The sequence below is a fragment of the Lagenorhynchus albirostris genome, chromosome 8 (assembly GCF_949774975.1).
Source record: "Lagenorhynchus albirostris chromosome 8, mLagAlb1.1, whole genome shotgun sequence".
Classification (NCBI taxonomy): domain Eukaryota; kingdom Metazoa; phylum Chordata; class Mammalia; order Artiodactyla; family Delphinidae; genus Lagenorhynchus; species Lagenorhynchus albirostris.
Genome location: NC_083102.1, coordinates 46,362,547 through 46,386,657, shown reverse-complemented (window position 1 = coordinate 46,386,657; position 24,111 = coordinate 46,362,547). Strand labels below are relative to the sequence as shown.

At 43.8% G+C, this 24,111-nt stretch overlaps 1 protein-coding gene and 1 pseudogene across 1 annotated transcript; one reads left to right on the top strand and one right to left on the bottom strand.

Moving 5' to 3' along the window:
• Positions 1–450: 450 nt before the first annotated feature.
• On the bottom strand, positions 451–1,835 carry LOC132524201 (major facilitator superfamily domain-containing protein 1-like; annotated as a pseudogene).
• A 15,760-nt stretch (positions 1,836–17,595) lies between these two features.
• Positions 17,596–19,193, top strand: PRR15 (proline rich 15). The gene is made up of 2 exons (XM_060156934.1): positions 17,596–17,706; positions 18,100–19,193. Exon 2 carries the CDS (start codon positions 18,240–18,242, stop codon positions 18,627–18,629), a length of 390 nt encoding a protein of 129 aa, XP_060012917.1. The 5' UTR covers positions 17,596–17,706; positions 18,100–18,239; the 3' UTR covers positions 18,630–19,193.
• Positions 19,194–24,111: the final 4,918 nt, after the last annotated feature.

Genomic DNA, 24,111 nt, shown 5'->3' with positions numbered 1-24,111 from the left:
CATGTGCAGTTGGGGCACATGATGGACAAGATACAAAAAGACCAAAAAAAAAAAAATCCCTTCTACTCCCTCAAAAGCTTTTTTTTTTTGCTTTAAGATAAAGAAAAGGCCATATTCCTATGATACTCTTTGTGAAAATTATCTCAATACGAGATCCAAAGATTTCCATTATTCAGTGTCCGTACTCAAAATCACCCACATGTACCAGGTACAATTTTCTGAACTTCACCACTGATGAGCCTATCCCAAAGTAGAATTCTTCAGCAATACAAAAGACACAGGCTAAAACAGTCCTCAGAATTATACTTTAAAATAAGTGTATTCAAAATATAAATATAACAACTCTCCAGACCATTATTTTTCCTAACAACTAAACTCTAAATTTGAAAAAAAAAATAAAGGAGTTTTTCAGACTAATGATGTGTGCAGCCCATTCTCATGACACATTTAAACTTCTCATTCTGCATGAGAAAGTTTTGTTTCTTCCCTTTGTCTTGCAGAATAATTTAGGTTCCCACCTTGGATATGATTCAACAAGTGGAGTAAGACCACAGATAACAGTGACAAAGAAACACAGGCAATGAAGAAAACTTCTAAAAACAAATATCCCCGAGTATCCAATATCATGCCAGCAATGATGGAAATGATGGCCAACCCAAGATTCTGAATGGACTGCATGAAGCCATATGCAGTTCCCAGTTGATGTTCAGGAACTACAAATGCCACCATTGGCCACAATGCACAGGCAAGCAACGAATAGTAGAGTCCCAGGAGACACATAGCAATCCAAGTGTTCCACAGCATAAAGGCCAGCATCATGTGGGAAGCAAGCAGGGTCACCATTGCACACAGATGATGTTACTTCCCGTTTTATCCACCAGGAGCCCAAACACTATACTGCTAATATCACTCGCTGTCTGGGAGAAAAATCCAAATTTCTCTGTAAAGAAATCTTTGTGAAGTCCAATGAAAGGGAACACGGCAACATAATAGCAGACACAGGTGATAAATATAGCCACAGGGGTAAGGAGAAGTCCTTCACATCAGTCAACTTAATAACTTCACCTGTTTTGCTTTGTTCTTTATGAAGGATTCTTTCTGCTGTCTGATCCAAATAAGCAAAGGCCAAGGCACAGACTAGTGAAAGAATACATGTTATACCCCCAGTCATAAGTGTGACCCCAAGGGTTGTGTGACCAGCAGAACCCAAGGAAGCTTAAACCTTAGAATACAGCCATCTCATGAGGTTCATGTTTACTGTTCTTCCAATTCCAGCCATGCTAAGCTGGAGTCCAACCTACACCAAACACCAAGTTTAATTCTTTGCCTTTAAACCAACTCACAGCATACGTATTCTGGGCAACTGCTAAGGAGTCCCCACCCATCCCAAGCATAACCGTCCAAACTCCATCAGCCAAAAAGCATTAAATATTCCACCCAGGGCAAAAACAAATAGCAACTAAAAATAATGGTGCCCCATCGTATTCCAAACGCTTGCTCTATCAAAAAGCCACCAAAGAGGGGCTTCCCTGGTGGGCGCAGTGGTTGAGAGTCCGCCTGCCGATGCAGGGGACACGGGTTCGTGCCCCGGTCCGGGAAGATCCCACATGCCGCGGAGCGGCTGGGCCCGTGAGCCATGGCCGCTGAGCCTGCGCGTCCGGAGCCTGTGCTCCGCAACGGGAGAGGCCACAACAGTGAGAGGCCCGCGTACCGCAAAAAAAAAAAAAAAAAAAAAAAAAACCACCAAAGAAATACAAAACTACATTGGGCCAAGAATACCAGGCATACCGCAGCATGAATTTCGTGGTATTCACCTGCATATCCTTGTAACCTGAGTCTGAGGTCAGCACGATTATCATAGCCGAAGCCAAGGAAGAAAGCAACAGCACCAAAAGCCTGTGCGCCAGGAACTGGGGTCGCAGAGGTCCGGCGGGGCAGCGGGGCGACGGGGGCTCTTGTGCTGGCGTCGTCTGGGCCGCCTGGCAGCGCCCTCGCTTCCTCCCCGCCTCCCCCGGGCCGGCGGCGGGAGACCGAGAGATGACCGTGACCGCAACTTACCAGAGGAAGCCGCCACCAGAGCCCCGCGAAAACTGTGCTCACGTGACCGCGGTCGTTCATGTGATGCCTCACAATCTTTTTAACAAGCCCTCCAGGTGATTCCAATGCAGGATAAATTTGAGAAGAACTTGTTTAGAACAGAAAGGGTTTCACCTGAACTGCGGCTAAATCCACCCATTCCGAAGTGTTTGGATACCTGAAGAAACTCAGGATTTATTAATGAAGAAGGGGAAATAGTTTTGTAGCATTGGGAAGGATGTTCAAACTTTCAGAGGCTGAATAAGACCCTCCACATCCATAGACCAAGGTCCCCAAAGGCCTCTCACCTCCATAACTATGGAACCACCTGTATCTCTAAAATGACATTGTCTGACCTGTAAACTTCATGAAGGCAGGAATTGGTCTACTTTGCTCACCAGTCTACCCTTGTCCCTAAATGGAACTTTGCCTGGCATACAGTAGGCACTCAAACACTTTCTAAATTAATAGAAGAATCCTTCTACAAATATTCAAATATCCTATAATATTTTGGTGTCATGGAGGAGGGGGTGATTCTAGAAGCAGAAGAATCTGAAAATGCATATTGACTCTTGTCCACCATTTAGAGTTCTGTCCAGTATCTGAACCCTTCAGTTACTGAAGCTTTCTTGGAACTAGTTATCCCAAACTCACCTAATCTTCACCATATTCTTTCTCCTTCTATCCAGTAGGTATGATTAAGCCTCAAAATAATTCAGGTTGGAGAATCTGAAGATCTAAGTCTCTAGTTCAATTGCCTGTTACACAAGTTCAACTGCAGGTTACAACCCCGTTGTTTCAATCCTGCCTCTTATCACTTTCTGATAGTATAATTTGGGAAAGTTACTTTACTTCTTAAGCCTCAGTTTCCTTGTCATTATAATGAACTAGTGTCGGTACATATTCCGTGAAGTAATTGTGAGGCTTAAGATAATCTATGTACAGCACTCAGTATAGTATTTGGGGCACACAGTAAGACAAATGTGTGTCTAAAAACTCAAGAGCTGTGGGAAACTTTTATGAGAATACTTACACTAAGTAAGCCTTAGTAAACTTTCTTCAGAGTTACAGGACATCACATTGCTGCCTAGCACATTATAGGGGGATTCTAGCAGTTGACTGTCCAATGGGTTTTTGAAGCCAAGCCACACCTGCCCTGTGCTGTGATGTGGTGGAAAGCCATCATGGGAGCCCTACAAGAGCACTGAATTTAGAGCCACAAGACCTGGCTCGCTCACAGATCAAGGCTTCCAACATTTCTGAGCCCCAGGTTTCTCCCCTCTGAAACTTGAAAATTAATGCCTGCTTGTCTGCCCGACCCACCAACCTCATGGGTTATCACTGAGGCCAGATGGCACAGGAGCAGGTGTGGAGGTGCTGCGACACACCTTCATACCACCAGGTCAAGCTTCAGTGCTTGTGCTCCCCCACCCCCAGAGTGCTCTCCCTGGAGCCCCATCAACCGCACTGCAGTTTCGGGTCTCTGCTTACTTGGCTTCTCGTTTGCTGGCACAGTTGACCACTCCCTTCTTCTCAAACCCCCTCTCTCTCGGCTGCTGTGACACCACCCTCGCCCCCATCCTCTGCCCAGGCTCCTCTGCCCATTCTCCCTCTAGAACTCTCCAAGTCCCTTGGAACACTCTCCAAGGCTGCCTTCTTGCCGTTCTTTCTCTGTAGGCAATCACATCTACTCCACCTTCCAATGCTATCTGTCAACAATTCCAAATGATTGCTAAGATTCAGTAAGCTATCCTTTACTATTGCTGAGAAACATTCCATGGTATGGATTTACCACAGTCTGTTTTGCCTTTCACCCACTGAAGGGCATCTGGATTGTTTCCAGTTTGGAAAGGGTGCAATTTCTGGGTCATATTTGCATGTTTAGTTTTTTTAAGAAACTATCAAGCTGTTTTCCAGAGCAGCTGGACCATTTCACATTCCCACCAGCAACGTGTAAGTGATTCAGTTTCTCCACAGCCTCACTAGCATTTGGTGTCATCATTATTTTCTATTTTAGTCATTCTGATAAGTTCATGTTGATATCTCACTGTGGTTCGCATTTGCATTTCACTAATGGTTAATGATGCTGAACATCTTTTCATGTGGTTATTTGTCATCTGTGTCTCCAATTTAGTGAAACAACTGTTCAAGTCTTTTGCCCATTTCATAATTGATTCTTTTTCACTATAGAATTTTGAGAGTCCTTTATATATTTTAGGTATATATGGTTTGCAAATATTTTCTCCTAGTCTGTAGTTTGTCTTTACATCCTCTTAACAGAGTGTTTTTCAGAGCCAAAGTTTTTCTCCGTTTTGATGAAGCCCAACTTAGTTATTTTTTCTTTTATGGATCTTCGTTTTAGCCATGTCTATGAACTCTTCACTTAGCCCTAGGTCCCAAAGACATTCTATATTTTCTTCTAAAAGTTTTATATTTTTACATTTAAAATCCATGGTCTAATTATTAATTATACTGTGTGATGTTTACGTCAAGATTCACTTTGCACCTTTGGCACAAAGGGACTGTCCAGAATAAGGGTAGAAAGATCTCCCAGAAGGATGATGTGTGCGAGGCATGGGGGATAAACAGTCCAGATGGAACTGTGTGGCTAAAGAGACAGCCACGGTGAAGACGGCCACCATGATACCTTCTGCTGCTGCCCCATCTGACAATGTGCTCCAGCAAAACAAGCAACTCCACCAAGAAAGAAGGAGACTCAAGGCATCCCCAGGAGGAGACTGTGCAACAGACCGAGAGAGGTCAGTCCCTATGGAAGGAGAAGGAAGTGTCCAGGAGGGATTTTTTTTTTTTTTTTTTGGCGGTACGCAGGCCTCTCACCGTTGTGGCCTCTCCCGTTGCGGAGCACAGGCTCTGGACGCGCAGGCTCAGCGGCCATGGCTTACGGGCCCAGCTGCTCCAGGGCATGTGGGATCTTCCCAGACCGGGGCACGAACCCGTGCCCCCTGCATCGGCAGGTGGACTCTCAACCACTGCGCCAGCAAGGATGCCCAGGAGGGATATTTTTAGGAAAAACAAAATGGAACACATATATACTGATATGATAGCACTTGTAGAAAAGTGCACCAAGAAGCCATTGGAAAGCGTAGAAAGAATTAGAAACAGGACTAAAAACAAGCAGATTGAAAGGGTTGAGGTGGAGGGAGGGCGGGCAGGGAGAGGCCATTATTAATTTTAGGAAAAGACAAAAAGTAGGAAAGCAAATATAATGTTCTGTACACTATAATGCTTAGCCTGAACAATATTTACAAAGGCACAATAATATCAACATGGAATTGTCAATTAAACAAAGGCTGTAATATGACCACTGTACTGGGATAGGAGAGAAAGGAAGCAGAAGGCATGGTGGTATAAGAGAACAAAAGGCTCAAATACCATAATAAGAAATTAATAGAGGTTAAATATCGATAAATCAAAAGAGAGCATAATACACAAATTAATTAGAAATATAGAGATGTGCACATGTCGGAAACAAAAAGCCAAAATTGTTGAAGGTGGTTGGGGAAGAGAACTAAGGGAAGGAATGAGATAAGAAACCCCTGTAATGTGCTATAATCGCCTTAATAACATTTGACTTTTGAACTCTGTGTGCATAGATTACTTAAATAAAATAAAAACTAATTTTTTAAAATAATTAATCATGCCGTGTCTACATAGCAGAGACATGATGCTCCTGTTCTTTCCCTCCTTTGGGTCTGATTCAGTGATGTGGATTATATATTAAGATTCCAGGAGCTAAAGGGGCAACACATATTAAACATATTCCTTGGCTCGTGCCTCAGCCGCATTCTGGTAGTGACCTTACTTCTAAGGATTCTGCCTTACGATTTGTTAATCCTTTTCTGGTAACATTGCTTTCAAGCTTAACTGAGCACACTTCCTCCTTCAATGACAGGTAATGCAATTTCGGTGCCGAAAGGATGAAGAGCGTTCTTGAATCACATACAGAAAACTTCTGCTTGATTTGATTTAATCATTAAGTATGTTCCTGAAAAAAAAGTTAGATTCAGAGCAAATTGTTGTATATTAAATACTCTCCAGTAAATTTTAACCTGATGTTCTTGGGCGGGGGGGGAAGCAATGGGCCCTAACCAACAGTAATGACAGTGAACTTTAAGATTCTCTACCATTATTTTCCAAAAGCACTTGGAAGTGATTGATCTGTGGAGTCTGTTTACATGATTTTCTTACACAGCCAATGAAAGAAATCAGTCAAGGAGAAACTAACATTTACTGAGTGCCTATTGCGTGTCAGGCACTGTGCTGGGGACTTTAATAAATGTATTGTCTGCTTTAATCTTGGCAACGATCCAGAGAAGTAGATAGTATTATCCCCACTTTACATTTAAGGAAACCGGAGCCTAAAGATATTAAGTAATTTTCTCAAAGCCACACAGCTCGTAATTCAAACCAACCATCAAGTCTTTTCACAAGAAATGTATATAATTACAATTCCCAGTGTTGATTTGAGCTTTGAGTGCTCTGTGATTCTATAGGGCTTTAATATTTAAGCAACCACATATGATTTAGCATTATTCTAAGTGGGAAACTTAGAAGGCGATGACCTAATTCGAATCTTTTAAGTATGACTACCTCTTTTGATGTAATAGCCTTGATACCAACAACTATTTATTGATCTAATGATTAACTAAAAGGCAATATGAGATTCAAATATCAATATTAAAAGAACATTGTACTAGGGAAAGAGTAACTCAAACCGAATCAAAATAACTGCACCTCTTCTGGTCCTGTGACTTGGAGCAACTTGCTTCAAATTTCTAGGATAAAACTGTAGAACTTGTAATATCTCTCTCTCAGGGTTGCTCTACCATTAAAACAGTAAGAACACTTTCCACTTTTGGATAAGCACATAGTAAAGTGAAAGCCCAGAGTAAGAATTTAAAATTTGCCATTATTATAAAAGTTTTATAGCTGCAGCTGAAGTAGTTTCCCCCAGTAGGTAAGTGAAATGACATCAAGTAGATGAAACTGAATGTTCACTGGAGTGTACAATGGGAGATTTACCTGTGTTGGCACCGAACAGAAAGCTGAGTGCCAAAACATTGGTGCACCTCCCCTGACAGCCTTTGACTTAGGAAAGCAGCTATTTCTTATGGATTTCTAACTATGTTTTGACACTGGCCTTGATGCAAATGATGAAACCAAAAGATTCCCTTCCTGCATCATGTTACCCTTCCATCAGATATCCACCTCCTCCCTGTGCACATGTGACGTAATGAGCTGACACATCGACAAACCATAAAGAGAAAATATAACCTGGCGAACGGAGCATAACCGAATCAACCCTTTGAAAATGGAAATGAACAACTGCAGATAGCAAGTCACCCTTTACAGGATCTAGTTTACCCTGGGCCTGACCTGGAACCAGGTGACCAGCCAGAGAACATTACCTTGTGTGGTAACACATGACTTTTATTTACATCAGTGATTTTCTAATAAACAATAAAGTAGAATTATCTTTGTTTCCTGAGAGAGTCAAGATGTGCTGTGGAGCCCTGTTCTGAAATGTCATGTCCTCTAGATCATTCATTTATTCCCCAAGTACAATATTTAATAAAATCTCATCAGCCATCCTCTGGTATTACTTTATTCTTCCCCATCCGCATTTACCACCTAACCACATCTCCTTCAAAGGGTATTGCAACATGATAGTGCTCTTACACTTTTAAGAAAAAAGCAAAAATTTATCAGATAATTTGGTCCACCTACTGTACTCCTCAGAATTAAAGAAAATCAGGCTATTATTACCTGTAATGACAGATTGAAATTTTATTTCATTGCCAATTTTAGTACATTTCTTTTTACAAGTTGGTCATATTTTAACCAAGAAAGCACACATTTCTGCATTGGATGGTCGTGCATTCAACAATAGTAAGAACTGTTATTGTCAGGCAGATGCCAGGTCCTAAAGACTCATTAGTGACCTGTCCGAGTGCTCACGGAGAGACACAGCACAGAGAGGAGTTAGTCCCTGGACTCTGAAGCCAGTTTTCCTGGGGTCAAATGCTGGCTCTAATACTTACTGGCTGTGTCACCTTGGGCAAGTAACTTAAGTTCTTAGTGTCTCAGTTACCTCATCTATAATAATAATAGTACCTATTTCACAGGGCTTTCAGGAAGATTAAATGACTTAATATTTATAAAGCAATTAGAAATGTACCCAGTACACAGAAAGTGTTCTGTTAATGATCATTAAATAAAATGGAACTCATTTTCTAGTGAGGGAGTCAGACAATAAATAAATAAGAAAATTATAATCTAGTCGCAGGGACAAACATCAAGCAAACAATTGACAATAAAATTAAAACACACCCACTCTTGTCAGTGGCAGCTAGGTTATTTGGCTGAATTCTCCTGCTGGAAAAAATTGGGCACGAAAACAACTTCAGTTTTCATAGCCCCCTGGAGCATAAGGGACAGAATTATAAGTGAGTGTAGGGCTCATCCAAAAAAGAGCAATTAATAGAAGATTTTTCCCTTGATAAGTGTCAGACCCCAAAGGGCCATACCCTCAGGCTCCGGGCAGCCCAGAAGTAAACTATACCCATCCCCCCAACAGGTCTTCATGGACAATTAAGTTAATTTGGAGCAGAAAAGATGGGGAGGCGGGTAGGGAGGGAATGGACTTGTCCTTGGAGTGTGACTATAGGCTAATGGTCCTGTGGATCTCTTGTTTTTGGTTATCCCAAAATCCTCAAGCCATGAACTGATTGTAAAGTGGTCCTGCCTGGTAGTGTCCCTAAACTCTTGAAAATCCTTTCTAGAAAAAGTGACTTTTGTCTTAGGTCTTAAATTTTCTTACAAATAATTTTTTAAGGAAAATGAGGAACATACAATGATATCCAAGAATACTAAAGGAACCAGATCCACAAAAGGAGGAGGTGTGGGAAGTTACAAAGAGCTGGTGTCGACTGAATTTTGGAGGGAGGCGGAACTGTACAAACCAGCCTTGCTTAGGTCAAGTGTGAAACTGACATGATTAGTCATATTTTGTGACTGTAATTTTGTTTGTTTTTGTTTTTTCTTTTTTTGCGGTACGCGGGCCTCTCACTGTTGTGGCCTCTCCCGTTGCGGAGCACCGGCTCCGGACACACAGGCTCAGCGGCCATGGCTCACGGGCCCAGCCGCTCTACAGCATGTGGGATCTTCCCGGACCGGGGCACGAACCCGTGTCCCCTGCATCGTCAGGCGGACTCTCAACCACTGCGCCACCAGGGAAGCCCGTGACTATAATTTTTATACTTCTAGGTATGCATTCATGTTAACCTGACAGGGCACAGGATGAGATGATGTGAACAGTGGATTCCAAATTCAGGCACAGGTGCAACACCCTCTCTTTAAAAGTTTACAGACTAGGGACTTGCCTGGTGGTGCAGTGGTTAAGAATTTGCCTGCCAGTACAGCGGACACAGGTTCTAGCCCTGGTCCAGGAAGATCCCACATGCCCCAGAGCATCTAAGCCCGTGCCTCACAGCTACTGAAGCTCACACGCCTAGAGCCCATGCTCTGCAACAGGAGAAGCCACCACAATGAGAAGCTTGCGCACCACAATGAAGAGTAACCACCGCTAGCCAGCAACTAGAGAAAGCCCACGCAAAACAACGAAGACCCAAGGCAACCAAAAATAAATAAATAAATAAATTTATTTTTAAAAGTTTACAGACTACATCCAACAACACTGATGTGCATACACAGAAAGGAGAAAATAAATATTAAACTACAAGTACATGGGTGACTATAAAGGAAAAGGCCATAGGAGAGACAAATCTAATTTTCAAAGAATGGAAGAGTCCATAAAAGAAAGGGATGATGGAAGGGAGGGAAGGGGGATAGGGAATGGGTAGGATGAATGGAGTAAATGTGAAAATGTGGGCCATAGTTATCCTTGGGTGAAGAGAATATAAATCACCTTTATTTTCTTCATTTTGATTAGCTGTATTTTTTTTAACATCTTTATTGGAGTATAATTGCTTTACAGTGGTGTGTTTCTGCTTTATAACAAAGTGAATCAGCTATACATATACATATATCCCCATATCTCCTCCCTCTTGCGTCTCCCTCCCACCCTCCCTATCCCACCCCTCTAGGTGGTCACAAAGCACTGAGCCGAACTCCCTGTGCTATGCGGCTGCTTCCCACTAGCTATCTGTTTTACATTAGGTAGTGTATATATCTCCATGCCACTCCTTCACTTCGTCCCAGCTTACCCTTCCCCCTCCCCGTGTCCTCAAGTCCATTCTCTGCGTCTGTGTCTTTATTCCTGTCCTGCTCCTAGGTTTTTCAGAACTTTTTTCTTTTTTTTTTTTAGATTCCATATATATATATGTATTAGCATATGGTATTTGTTTTTCTCTTTCTTACTTCAGTCTGTATGACAGACTCTAGGTCCATCCACCTCACTACAAATAACTCAACTTCGTTTCTTTTTATGGCTGAGTAATACTCCATTGTATATATGTGCCACATCTTCTTTATCCATTCATATGTTGATGGACACTTAGGTTGCTTCCATGTCCTGTCTATTGTAAATAGAGCTGCAATGAACACTGTGGTACATGACACTTTTTGAATTATGGTTTTCTCAGGGTATATGCCCGGTAGTGGGATTGCTGGATTGTATGGAAGTTCTATTTTTACTTTTTTAAGGAACCTCCATACTGTTCTCCATAGTGGCTGTATCAATTTACATTCCCACCGGTAGTGCAAGAGGGTTCCCTTTTCTCCACACCCTCTCCAGCGTTTATTGTTTGTAGACTTTTTGATGATGGCCATTCTGACTGGTGTGAGGTGATACCTCATTGTAGTTTTGATTTGCATTTCTCTAATTATTAGTGATGTTGAGCATCCTTTCATGTGTTTGTTGGCAATCTGTATATCTTCTTGGAGAAATGTCTATTTAGGTCTTCTGCCCATTTTTGGATTGGGTTGTTTGTTTTTATGATATTGAGCTGCATGAGCTGCTTGTAAATTTTGGAGATTAACCCCTTGTCAGTTGCTTCATTTGCAGATATTTTCTCCCATTCTGAGGGTTGTCTTTTTGTCTTGTTTATGTTTTCCTTTGTTGTGCAAAACCTTTTAAGTTTCATTGGGTCCCATTTGTTTATTTTTGGTTTTATTTCCATTTCTCTAGGAGGTGGGTCAAAAAGGATCTTGCTGTGATTTATGTCATAGAGTGTTCTGCCTATCTTTTCCGATTAGCTGTATTTCTTAACTTTTCTCATCATGTGTTTTCCTTTGCCCTGTTCCCACCATAAATGCTTTAAAGGAAGAGAATCAATTTCTCCGCCTCTGATACAATGCCAGGTTTGCTAGGATTGCAAATGCCAAGTTGAACTTCTAAAGTTCCTCTTTTAATTTCTAGTATGCAAATCCTGCTCTCTAGAAAGTCATTATCTATTGTCTTTTAGTGTAATCATTTATTGCACTTAAAGGGTCACCTGAGAAAGAAACAATTTAATTTTTTTTTTTTTTTTTTTGCGGTACTTGGGCCTCTCACTGCTGTGGCCTCTCCCGTTGCGGAGCACAGGCTCCGGACGCACAGGCTCAGCGGCCATGGCTCATGGGCCCAGCTGCTCTGCAGCATGTGGGATCTTCCCGGACCAGGGCACGAACCCATGTCCCCTGCATCAGCAGGCGGACTCTCAACCACTGCGCCACCAGGGAAGCCCCAACAATTTAATTTTTTAAAAAAAGAAGAGAAGAAAGAAACTGTCCTTTCTCAAACCATCAAAACATTTTTGAAAAGTAAAAAATGACAAGAAAAAAATATTATAAAGAAATGTACGCAATGCCCAATCTAAGCATATTTAAATTCTGTAACATTGAAAGTCACCTACTATTCACTGGGTAGATAAATCAACTTTTAAATGCATCTATACTGTATTCATAGCTTACCAACACAGAGGTTTAGGACAGTCCATGTTCTCCTTATAGAAGCAAACAGCAGGATTCCTAGATCAGTAGTTACAGAACACAACTATATTTGTTTAACACTAACTCTCTTTGTTGTTTTTTGGTTTGGGGTGGGTTATTTTTTTTATTTTTTTATTTTTTGGTACGCGGGCCTCTCACTGTTGTGGCCTCTCCCGTTGCAGAGCACAGGCTCCAGACGCGCAGGCTCAGCGGCCATGGCTCACGGGCCCAGCCACTCTGCGGCATGTGGGATCTTCCCGGACCGGGGCACGAACCCGTGTCCCCTGCATCAGCAGGCGGACCCCCAACCACTGCACCACCAGGGAAGCCCTGGGGTGGGTTTTTTTTTCATGGGATTGGTTATGAAAATTTTTATAGATTTAAACAGTTCTAGATTCAATAAATGGAGGAAAATAAGTCAATTGTTTTGATTTAAAATTCTATCTTTAAAAGTCAAACTACCATGAGATCTCAGATAATCCGATGCTCCTTGCCACCGTATGTACACATGTACACATACCTTTATCCACTCATTCCCTTAACTCCAAGCCTCTTTTTTTTTTTTTTTTTTTTTGGCCTTGCCATGTGGCATCTTAGCTCCCTGGCCAGGGATTGAACGCATGCCCCCTACATTGAGAGTGTGGTGTCTTAACCATTGGACCTCCAGGGAAGTTCCAACTCCAAGCCTTTTCAGTGAAGTACCTTCTTTTGCAGATGCATTCGCCACCTCTAAAAACTTCCCCATCACTTAAACATTTCACTAAGCCCTTCTTCCAGGAAGAACTTTTCATATTGGTCAGGGAAAAAATGTGACAACACTACCTTTTTGCCTTTTGAACAATATATGGTTTTTCTATAACTCTGCTAGACTGTACCAAGAAGGAATGTTTGGGGCTGCAAGTAACAGAAAACTGTATTTAAAGCTGCGCTTAAATCATAGGAATCCACCTTATCTCACTGAACTAGTAGTCAAGAGATATGTCATCCCAGGGTTCTTCCAGGGGCTCACCAGTATCATGAAGGACCCAAACACTTGTCACACTCCCATGCCATCATCCTTAGTGTGCTGGGTTTTATTTCCATGTCTGTTGCACAATGGCTGCTGCACATCCTCACACTGTACTTAAACATAAGAATCAAGGGTATTGCAAAAGATGTTCTTCTTTCAGAAGGCTCTGTCCTGTATTTTTTTTTCAAATTTATTTAGTTATATTTATTTTTGGCTGTGTTGCGTCCTCGTTTCTGTGTGAGGGCTTTCTCTAGTTGCGGCAGGTGGGGGCCACTCTTCATTGCGGTGTGCGGGCCTCTCACTATCGCAGCCTCTCTTGTTGCCGAGAATAGGCTCCAGACGCACAGGCTCAGTAGTTGTGGCTCACAGGCCCAGTTGCTCCGTGGCACGTGGGACCTTCCCAGACCAGGGCTCCAACCCGTGTCCCCTGCATTGGCAGGCAGATTCTCAACCACTGCGCCACCAGGCAAGCCCTCTGTCCTGTATTTAGGAAGAAACATTTCCAGAAGTCTTCCTTATAGCCCCATAAGTCAGAACTAGATCACATGCATGCTCCTACTTACAAGGAAGACTGTAAAAGCATCTGTTTTAAGCCTCTAGTTAAACTCAGGCTCCTCTTTTGTATGAACTGAATGAAAGCGTGTCCTGTTGATTTTACCTCCTAACTCTCTTTTGCATACATCTAATTCTTCTCACCTCCCCCACTGCCAGCACCCTCCCACCAGCCATCAAAATATCCCACCTGAACTACCCCAACAGTTCCAAACTGGTTTTCCTGTAGCCCCACCTTGTCCACTCTACCATCCACTCTTTACAGTTTCAGTGATATTTTAAATGCAAATCTTACCATGTCACTTCCTCTATAATGGATTATGTTCAAAACTCCTACCAGGTCCTGAAGGGTCTGGTCGCACCCACCTTTCTAGCTTTGTCTCCTGCAGTGCTTCAGCTCACTTTGTACTCAGATCACACTGACCACCTCTTTGCTCCTTAAAAATCCTAAGCTCCTTCACAGCTCATGGCTTTTGCACATGCTATTCCCTCTGTCTGGAGGGACACCCATTCTCCACCTCCCTAGTCCCTTCTGCCTCATTTCTCCTTAGTTTTCATGTCTCCATTTAAATGTTTTTACTGCATGCAAGGGTTATTTATAAGGTGTTATCAAGTCAATGAAATACAGAAACATTCAAAGTTATTAAATACAAATGGGAGGGATGGAAGAGAATGAATTTTTTAATTTCAGCAGTTAGCTGATGTTCATCTATTTAGAAAATGCTGGCCCTTTGTTAAATCATGCTAGATGAGAAGCCATTTGCAGGACTCATTTTCTTTTCCTAAATGTCTTCCTTCTTTCACCCATTTGATCAACAAACAATGTTTGGAACCCAGCTCCACCACTTTCTAGCGGTGAGGGTTCTTCAGACAGGACTTTCCTCCTTGGCACTATGACGATGTATCCCGTCCTCCTCTCATGGTTGGTGGCCTGTCTTTGTTCAGTTCTGGTGCTACGATTGCAAGTTTCCTCTCTAAAACAAATCCCAAGAAATATATGAAAATGTATCACTTTCAAATACACGCTGCTGTGCATATCAGTTAAAAATCCAAGAATGCTAAACTAAGTTAAGGATATAAAATATTCATATTTTACCATATTTCATACATTGAAATACTCTATAAAAATTTCTTCCTATGAATTCCATATTGTAAGTTATGCAATAGGTAGGCATCATGTCTTTCACTACTTCACCACTTTAGAAAATCCTCAGAACAAAGATGCTGGGATGTCAGTTGCTCCATACGCAGTCCTTCAGAGGAGTTACACACGAGCTCAGTGAACATCAAAATAGTTCTTTGAAAAATAAAAGCATCCTAGAAGATGCAGCCGGTTGCACCTCTGCCTTATTAGTGAAAATGCCCTATGTCAAAACCTTTCTGTCCAGGTAATAAAAAGCACCCATATGTTCCTGGGAACAAAAGCCTCCTGAAACTTGACGCCATCCGCGGGTTCACTTGACTTCCAGCTCAGGGCTGGATCTGTACTCCTCAGGTGCGGTGGCTGTCCACGGACTTCTAGACCTGAGGGAAGGAAATTCACATCCTCACTGAGTCACGCTAAGAGACCGACACTGACTGGCAGGCTGCGGTAAAAGGTGCCGGTTAAGACCGTGGGAGCCGGAGTCAGGTCTCCAGGGTACAAATCCGGCTCTGCCACTCACCAGCCGTGCAACCTTGGGCAACCCTTTAGCCTTTCAGAGCTAAGTTATCCTCAAGTGAGGATAACAATAGTTCTTACCTCCTAGGGCTGTGAGGAGGAGTAAATAAGTTAATCCACAGAAAGCGCTTGGAAGAGCGCCTGGCTGGCACATAACGAACTTGTTAATATTACAGCCTTTCAACTCAGGGCGCCTGCAACTCTGCAACATTGTGCCTGGGTATGGAACGGCTCCTGTAAGTTACAGAACTTGAGATTCTGGGAGCTGAGTGGCCACGGTTGGGGACGCGGAGAGGAAAGGGAAAAAAGAAATTGGGGTAGGGGCAGAGGGAGAGAGAGCTGCGACGTTTATCCGCCGGAGCCCACCTGCAGCCTCTGTCTCTCGGCCTCCGGTCTCCTCTACCGTTTCTTCTTCAGGAGTCCGACTCGCGAGAGGCGCACGCAGCCTTTCTCCAATCAGACATCCCAAGGCTGGCGCCACGTAGGCGACCTGGTCCAATCTCGTCCCTGGAAGGCGGGAACGCGAACTTCCTACCTGCACCTGTGGCAGCAGTGGCCGCCTCCTGGGTTATTATTTTTTTCTTCCCGCTGCCCCGGGGCTCTGGTTTCTAGAATCACTTGGCGAATAACCAGCAGGTGAGCAGATGTCTTTCCCCGCGCGGAGGACCGACGCGGTAGGGAGCTTCAAGGCATCAGAGTGAGCCCCTGAGATCCCATCTCCCTGCGGCTCCCGGGCGGCGCTATCAGGGAAAGGGAGAATGAAAGGCTACTAGGCGGGAGAGACTGCCTGGCCATTCACCTGGGGCAGTAAGCCTGGCACCCACTCGCAGGGGCGGCCTCCGGTCGGAGCCAACAGTACTTCGAGCTCCGGGCTACTGCCGCCGCTGCGCCAGGAAGCTGGAGGAGTCAGGGGAGACCAGCAACAGCAATCGGCTTAGCTGGACTGCGGCGATTTCGGCTAGCACACCTTTCAGAAAGAAACCCGACCTCTCCAAGACCGCGCAGAGGGACGCCGCGCCCCGACTTCCAGATTAACCCAAGCGCACCCCCTCCCGACTCTGCGTGGGAAGAGAGGCGCGGAGCCGCGGGGTCCTGGGAAGCCTGAGCAGGTGAGCGATCAGGGTGATTCTCCGTCCGCCAAGACAGAGCCCATTCCGGGGTGTCACGCTGGGGCGCTCCCCCAGCGCCCGAGGAGAAGTTACTAGCTGCAGGCGTTCTGCGTAATTTGCAATCTTTCCCATGAGCAATTCGTGCAAAACCCTTCCGTGCATACAACGTTGATTGTGGAGAAGAAAGCGTAGGGTAGAAGACTGAAAGTAGCATCAGGAACACCCACCACTATCACCACCACCACCACCACCAGTGAATAAGTTGGGGGTGCTTTTCCGATCTATAAAGCGGAGGGGGAATGGATGTTTGCAAACCCAACTGCAAACTGTGCCTGAGGGTGTGGGTGCCTTCTGTAAGGAAAAAACTTTTGGCCATTTTTTCTTCTATTGTTTTCAAGTCGAGTGTGCCCTCGGGGCGTTCTGGGGAGGAGCTGGTGCCAAGGTCTCCTTGCTCAGGGGAGGCCGCTGCGGCCGCCGGCGTAGGCCCTCCGGCTGTCTCCCCCCGGTTGGGGAAGGAGAACCTCCAAACCACAGACACCGCCGAATTTTCGCTCTCCAGAGCGGGCGAATCCCAGCAGCGCCGGGCGCGTGGGATGGGAAGGAGCCCAGCGGAAACCTGGAAATGAGCCGCGGCGCCAGCGAATCCTGCTCGTTCGTGGAGTTAGTGCCCAGCACAGAAAATGAGCAGAGGAGCCTCGCTTCCGATATTCGCACCTTAAGTGCTAACAAACAGCCTTTTCGCTCCGCAGTGCTATTTTAAAAGCTGGGAAGAGGCAAATTGGAGTTCTTGGTTGTGCGCTCTCTCCTTTGGAGGAGGGAATTGCGCAAGGAAAAGAACAGAAGCCTTTAATTTGTAACTTAAAATCCCATGAGTTGAGTTGCCTAGTACAAACAGACGCGGTGCACATTTTAATACAGAACTAAGGGAAGGGGACTTGGGCTCATCTCAACCGCAGGCAGCGGGTGGCTTCAAAGAGACGCAAGATTGGTCTCTGGGGAATAAAAGGAAGCGTTAGGATGGCGGTTTTCAAGGGAAGTTAGGTCTAGACATGCTTCTCTGAAGGTCATCAGGCAGAAGTTTTGTCGAAAGCAGAATTTAAAAGAAACAAACACCATGAGCTTGTCCCTCGCTCTTACTGGCCTGTAAATCCGCCCCCCACGCCCCGCCCCGCCCCGCCCCGCCCCCGAAGAATCACATCAAAAAGGATCCCGGGACAGAAGTCCAGGGAACAAAAACCTTTGAGGGAAATTTCGGAACTGTTTGACAGGGATCTAATGTTTATGGCTCACCTATAGCGGGGGCGCGCTTGCTTCCGGGCGCCCTCCTCGCAGGTGCCCTTCTGGACCCGGTGGGTCACCTTTGGGCTTCGTCTACAAACGGGCGGAGTGACAGGACAGGCCATTTTCCCTCCGGGGCCTGGTTAATCCAGAAGCCCCGGCACCCACCCCTGGGTGGCCCTCGCGCGCGGACCACTGCGCTATCCTGGAAGCCAGACTAAGGCTGAGGCCAGGGAGTGCCAAGACTCAGTCTCGAGACCAGAGGGTGGCGCCCCGGAAGCCCTTCGTCCGCCTGCGCCCTGGCGGGGGGCGGGGGGGGTCGCGGCGGTGCCCTCTGCGGCCCGCGGCTGCGGACCCTCGGACCCCAGCCGCTCCGGTGCCAGACGGAGCCAAGGGGAGGAAGTGGGATTGAGGGGCACGTGACTTCGACAAACCCAGTAACGAAGTTTTGTTTTCCTCCCCAGCACAAGCCTCTGCTTCGCGGCTCCCAGCCCGCAGCCCGCTTGCGAGAAGCCGGGGCAGGGCCGAGGTGGACGAGAGAGGCGCCGCTGCCGCTGAGGCCCTTGCCCGCTCGCCGCGCCCCCCGCCACTTGGCCCGCTGGCCATGGCCGACGGCGGCGGCACAGGCAGCTCGGGCTCCTGGTGGAGTTCGTTAAAGAACAGCAGGAAGAAAAGCAAGGACGCCGCGGGGGGTGCGAAGCCTCCCGCCCAGCCTGACCCCGGGGAACCCGCGGCGCCCGCCCCGCCTGGCCCCGACTGGACTAGCAGTTCCCGGGAGAATCAGCATCCCAATCTCCTCGGAGGCGCCGGCGAGCCCCACAAGCCAGACAAGTTGGGCGGGGAGAAATCGGGCAACAGCCGCCGAAATTTGAAGATCTCGCGCTCGGGCCGCTTTAAGGAGAAGAGGAAAGTGCGCGCCACTCTGCTCCCCGAGGGAGTCAGGTCCTCGGAGGAGGCGAGCTTCTCTGGTGACCCGCACGAGGACAAGCAGTAGCCCGAGCGCTCCGGGACTCTCTTCGCACCACGCCTCCCCAACCCCCAGGTCTAAACCCGAGAATTCTGCCCCGCCCCTGTTCTTGGAGTCTCATCCCACCAAATTCAGAATATTCGCACAAGGCCTCCAGAGTTTATTTTCCTAGAAATTGACGTGACAAAATAACGTGTTCCGTATATCACGACTCAAGGATGCATTAAATATTTATTCGTGGTAAGAGAAGATACCGCAGAGGAAGTTGGCACAATTTTTTTCAAAAAACTTCAGTGGCCTCCTTTGCGTCGCCCGTGGGAGTGAGAAGGGTACTTTTGTAAGAGACCTTAGCTCAACTGGAATTGCGCAGCCCTCCGCTGAGAACGGCATGCTCTGATTCCGAACTTGCTATTGGAAAGCAAATCACAGTGCTATCTTTAATGCCTGAGAAATGCACTTTAGGAGTACTTTTGTAGACACACCTTAAGTGAAGGGATGGGAGAGAGCAGGAAGCATTCTTAAGTAGAAGCATTTTAATTAAGGCAGGATTGCTTTTAATGTTGAACTGCAAAACTCTACTTGCCTGTTGTAGCGTGGACTATTAAAACTGTTGCACTGTAAGACTTAAGGTGACTTTTGTATTTTTTTTTCCCATGGCAAGACTGAAGCTCATCATACTTAAAAGCAGGCATGCAAAATCCAGGGTGACAGAGTTAATCATTTGCCACATAACCTGACAGTTCCTCTTGAAAAGCTTAAGGGAGGAGACCATGTCTACAAACTACCAACACCCAGATAGGAAACAGCTAGCTGGATATCCCTATTTACAAACCAAGTTCGAGGAAGAGAGGGAGAGGTACCAATTAATTATTCCTAAGTTTTCTTTTTTACTTCAGTGCATCTTCATAGAGTAAGTCACAATGCTAATAATAATTCTTTCTGTATTCATTATTAACCTGATTCAGAATTGTCTAAAAATACTTATTCAAACAGGTGGACTGAACTCTCAGTTTGTGCAAAGCTGGCTTTTTTCCCACCCTCTTTGCTTCAAAAGCTAATTTCCTTAGTCTGAAGTAAGAATTTATCTAGGTGCAAGGCCTTAAAGATCTACCAACCTGTAGATTTTTAACAAAAATCTACCTGTTTGCTTTTGTTATGAACTTCAAGTAAAAGAGTAAATCAGTACTGAAATCACTTGCTTTCAGCAAATTACAAGAGAGTTATTGTAGTTGTTAAGATCCCTGGGACCTCTTCCCACCACAATTCAGTTCATTTATAACCATTTAGAAATGCATAGCGGGGAAATTATAATGATCGAAGTGTGTGTGTGTGTGTATATATATATATATATATATATACACACACATTGTACATATATATAATAGATATATAATATATATTATATTAATATATTTAATATATTAATAACATACATAGTTATAAAGCAGAAACTAACACACCACTGTAAAGCAATTATACTCCAATAAAGATGTTAAAGAAAATAACATATGTAATATATATAATATATATAAATATATAAAATTCTGATTTCACTGAGTTGGGATTAAATCAGTGCATTCCTCCCACTGCATAATTAGGACTGCTTTAAAACTATGTAATTAAAAACCTCAACTGCCGATTGTGCATTGCACTCATATATATATATATAAACTATATATATAATATATATATAATTTATATATGTGATGTCTACATTATATATATATATAATTATTATTATATATATTATATATATATATAATGTGGATAATGACAGGCCAGAACTTGATTGGAGCTCCTGAATTTGTTATATATAGTTTTTGGTTTCTCTTAAATTAATAATTTATAACAAAGTAATTTATAACAAAGCATGTTGATTGTCCAAAGAGACTTAACAAAGAAACTTGATGAAAATGGCTAAAATGGATTTAAATTAGTGAATCAAGCTTGGATACCAGCAAAATCATAGAGTTTACCATTTGATACATGCACTCCCACATACTAAAGGCTTACTCCAAAGGAAATTGTTTACATGGGGATTATGAACACCTTAGTTTCTTAAAAAAGAGTTTGTGAGGGTTTTTGTTTGTTTTTTTTTTAATCAAGAAAAGTTTTTTTCTTGCTTTGTATTCAGAATTGGGAAATACGTGACTGAAGTCTCATCAGGGTGAGCTTTCTGGATGAGGAAGACTTCACGTCAATTTTAAGTGGGTCTACCTACCATCTGTAGACTGATGAAGAAGAGGGAGTTGGGATATTGGACTCAGAAGAGGTTCGTGCTAAGGGAGGGGACTGTGGGCTGACCAGCAGTGGGAGTGAAGAGAGCAGACGCTGTCAAATCAGGCTTTGGAACACCTTCATACTATTTTAATTTCTGTAGAAGGTAATCAAAATTAGAGTAGATAACTACCCAAAATACTTCTCCCCTCCCAGGAAGACCAAGAGATTAGATCTGTACCCATTTATAAAAGTAAGCCAGCCATTGCATACTTTTAAAATCTTATACTAACCCTTTCATCCAGTTTTATTGTTTTAAAGAACTTTTTTTCCTTAAAAATTCCTTTAGATTCACAAAACATTGGCATTTTCCTGGGTTGTGTGTCTAGTTTTGGATCCCATCCAAGTCTGTAATTGCTGCAGATAATCAATAGCAGACATATAGCAGTGGAACTTATTAACATGACATCTTTCCCCACTGCTCTGAAAGAATTTAAAACCATGCTAATGGCAGTTATGACAATGAATGCAATGCACAATTGGCAGTTGAGGTTTGTAATTACATAGTTTTAAAGCAGTCCTAATTATGCAGTGGGAGGAATGCACTGACTTAATCCCAACTCAGTGAAATCAGAAACCAAGAAAAATTGGTGGGATAAAAGGATCATGAGTAAGATGAGATAATTTGACAAAGTGTCTTGCTGGGATTTATGTGCTCTGCAGATGATTAATTACATTCCCATAACATATATACAGATTTTGAAAATGTTTCAACCTCTAGATATTTTATAGTAAATAAAAGGAAAATGTTGAATTAAATTTGGAGTTAATTAGGTTGGAGACTTTTGTTTTCTTAAAATCCCTTACAAATGAAATTTCACTCCCAAATTTGGAAACGATTAAAGAAATTCTTATGCCATGCTTCCAAATTATGTGAAAAAGGGACAAAAGTCTAGCAGCGTGTTTGCTCAATATTTTCATACCCATGATAATTATATGCACAGGGTGGTTTTTACCTCAGGGACTGTCCTTGCAGTCGGTGGCTGAGCAGTAACTCATATTACAGGTCACCTGAACGTCCCTTTGTGTTCGTGCTTCTGTTGTTCATCCCATTCTGATTTGCATTTCAAGAGCAGGGACTCTATTTTGTATACAGTTAGGACATTCTGCTTCATATAACACTGGGAAATATTTTTCTCTGCTTTGAAATGTAATGCAAACTCAGAACGCTGATCTTGCCGAGTCCTTAGAAGGGAACTATAAACCTAATGAACGGTAGCATGGGCTGAAGCTTTGTCAGAAATAGTTCTTCTCATGGGATACACAGAAGAAAATCTGGGTGGCTTGAAATAAATAATAATAAAAGTGGGCAGAAAGTGGGCACCTTTCAAATAAAAGGTGAACTGGAAAGGAATAAGGGGGAAAATAGGGCACTAATATCCAGTGATCACAAGGCACCTTTTATGAGAAAAAGAGATAGAGAATATTATTTTTCCTTAGTTGAGGAGTATCAACCAGACTAGAAACAAACACTAAAAAAAAGCTAGCATGATAGAAATGTAGGGGTAACTGATCTTTAAAAACTCTTATTTTATTTGCAGAGCATCTTATGATAATTACCCAGAAATGTAAGAGATCCTTTCTTGGGATAAGCATGAGTTTATCTCCATGGCAAGTAGAGGGTGGGACCAGAGATATTTTATACCCTTGGGTGTCAACATAACCAGTACCTTAGGCTAGAAACAGGTGTGCAGCCCAGGGTACACTGTCACTGACAAGCTGGCTGTCCCATCACAGCTTTGTTCTTCTCGCCTGTTTCCTGTACCCTCGGCCCCATTCTCACCTCGCCTCTGAGCGATTACATGTGTGTAATGTATATGTAATGTACATGTAAAGGCTGAGAGACTGGAAGAGGGGCCGCCCGGAGGGAGGCACAGGGCCCTTCCCCAGCCTCCTGCAACCACAGTGTATTAACAACCACTTTGTCAAAAGATGGCCCCGTACATCTGGAACAGGGGATGAATAGCATTCGTGGCGAGAGAAGATTATCATTAAGGATATAAATTGTAAGGAAACCGCACAGGTCTTGCCCTGGCAGAGGACAATTGACCACAGTATAGAAGTGGTAGTAGCTAAAGATCACGATATATAAGACTGACAGAGGATATCATTGATCCTTCCAGGTATTCAAAACAAGGAATTCAGCCCTTTTTCCAAACCAAATTGTGCTGCGGATGACAAAGCGATGGATGCGTAACTGTCATGTCAGAGTTGTTGACATAACCTTGTGCAATAAAAAGATGGAGTATCTTCATCCCTGACATGTGTAACAAGACTGTTAACCCACGAGACAAAACTTTCCGGCCCTTAAACTAGAAACGTTCATGTTGAAGAAGATGAAGGTTCCTACCCCTGAAAGGAGTTGCTGACTCACCTGCCATTAAGTGGGGAATACGGGACCCATCCAGGACCTCCCTGTGCTTTTTCTGAAGGGATATTCCTTGAGTTACAAGTACCCTAGATTATTAATCTTTTTCTCGTGCCAGTCAACATGCATATCCTATAAAGATGGCAGCAAAGAGCTCCTGCAAAGTTTTCCAAGACACCCGGTCATAATTCTCTCTCTCCCTTGCTCTTAGATGAGTCTTAGATGATCCGGGTGTTGGTTTGCTCTTCTGTAAAATGATGGGATGGAGTCTATATTCCCACTTTAAAACTCTCTCTTAGGAATTTGCTATTTTGAACAACGGGCTGTGAAAGCTCATTCATAGAGTGCTCATTGTTTACTATAAAACACAAAGGCACCAACTGTCCAGTACTGATGGTCAGGTGGGAAGTTGGGAGGGAGATAGAGAAGCATAAATTGCAATAAAGCTGCCACGTTATCCTAGGTGCTGTCACCACACTGTCATCTGGCCCAATAATCAGGGTAATTCTGCTGTATAGGAGCATGGAGCCTCATTATTCATGCCTAGAATCAAATTGCAGCAAGGCTATATAATTATATACATATTATTTAAAAAGTGTGTTTTCACAACTATAATCTCAGTTCCTCATAACTAGCCCTCGAGGGCCCCAAATCCCACCAATCTACCTGATTCTGTACTCTTGTTTAAACTCATCTTTTTCCATTCTCATTGGTGTTGTCCTTGGTCAAGAATTCATCCCCTCTAGGCCAGGGGCCTGGAAACGATCATTTTTTAACTCTTCTCTACACTGTCTTTAAAACTGTGAAGGATAAGGTCAGACTCCTTCACAAGGGCTGCCACCCCTATCCAGCCATTCCATATTA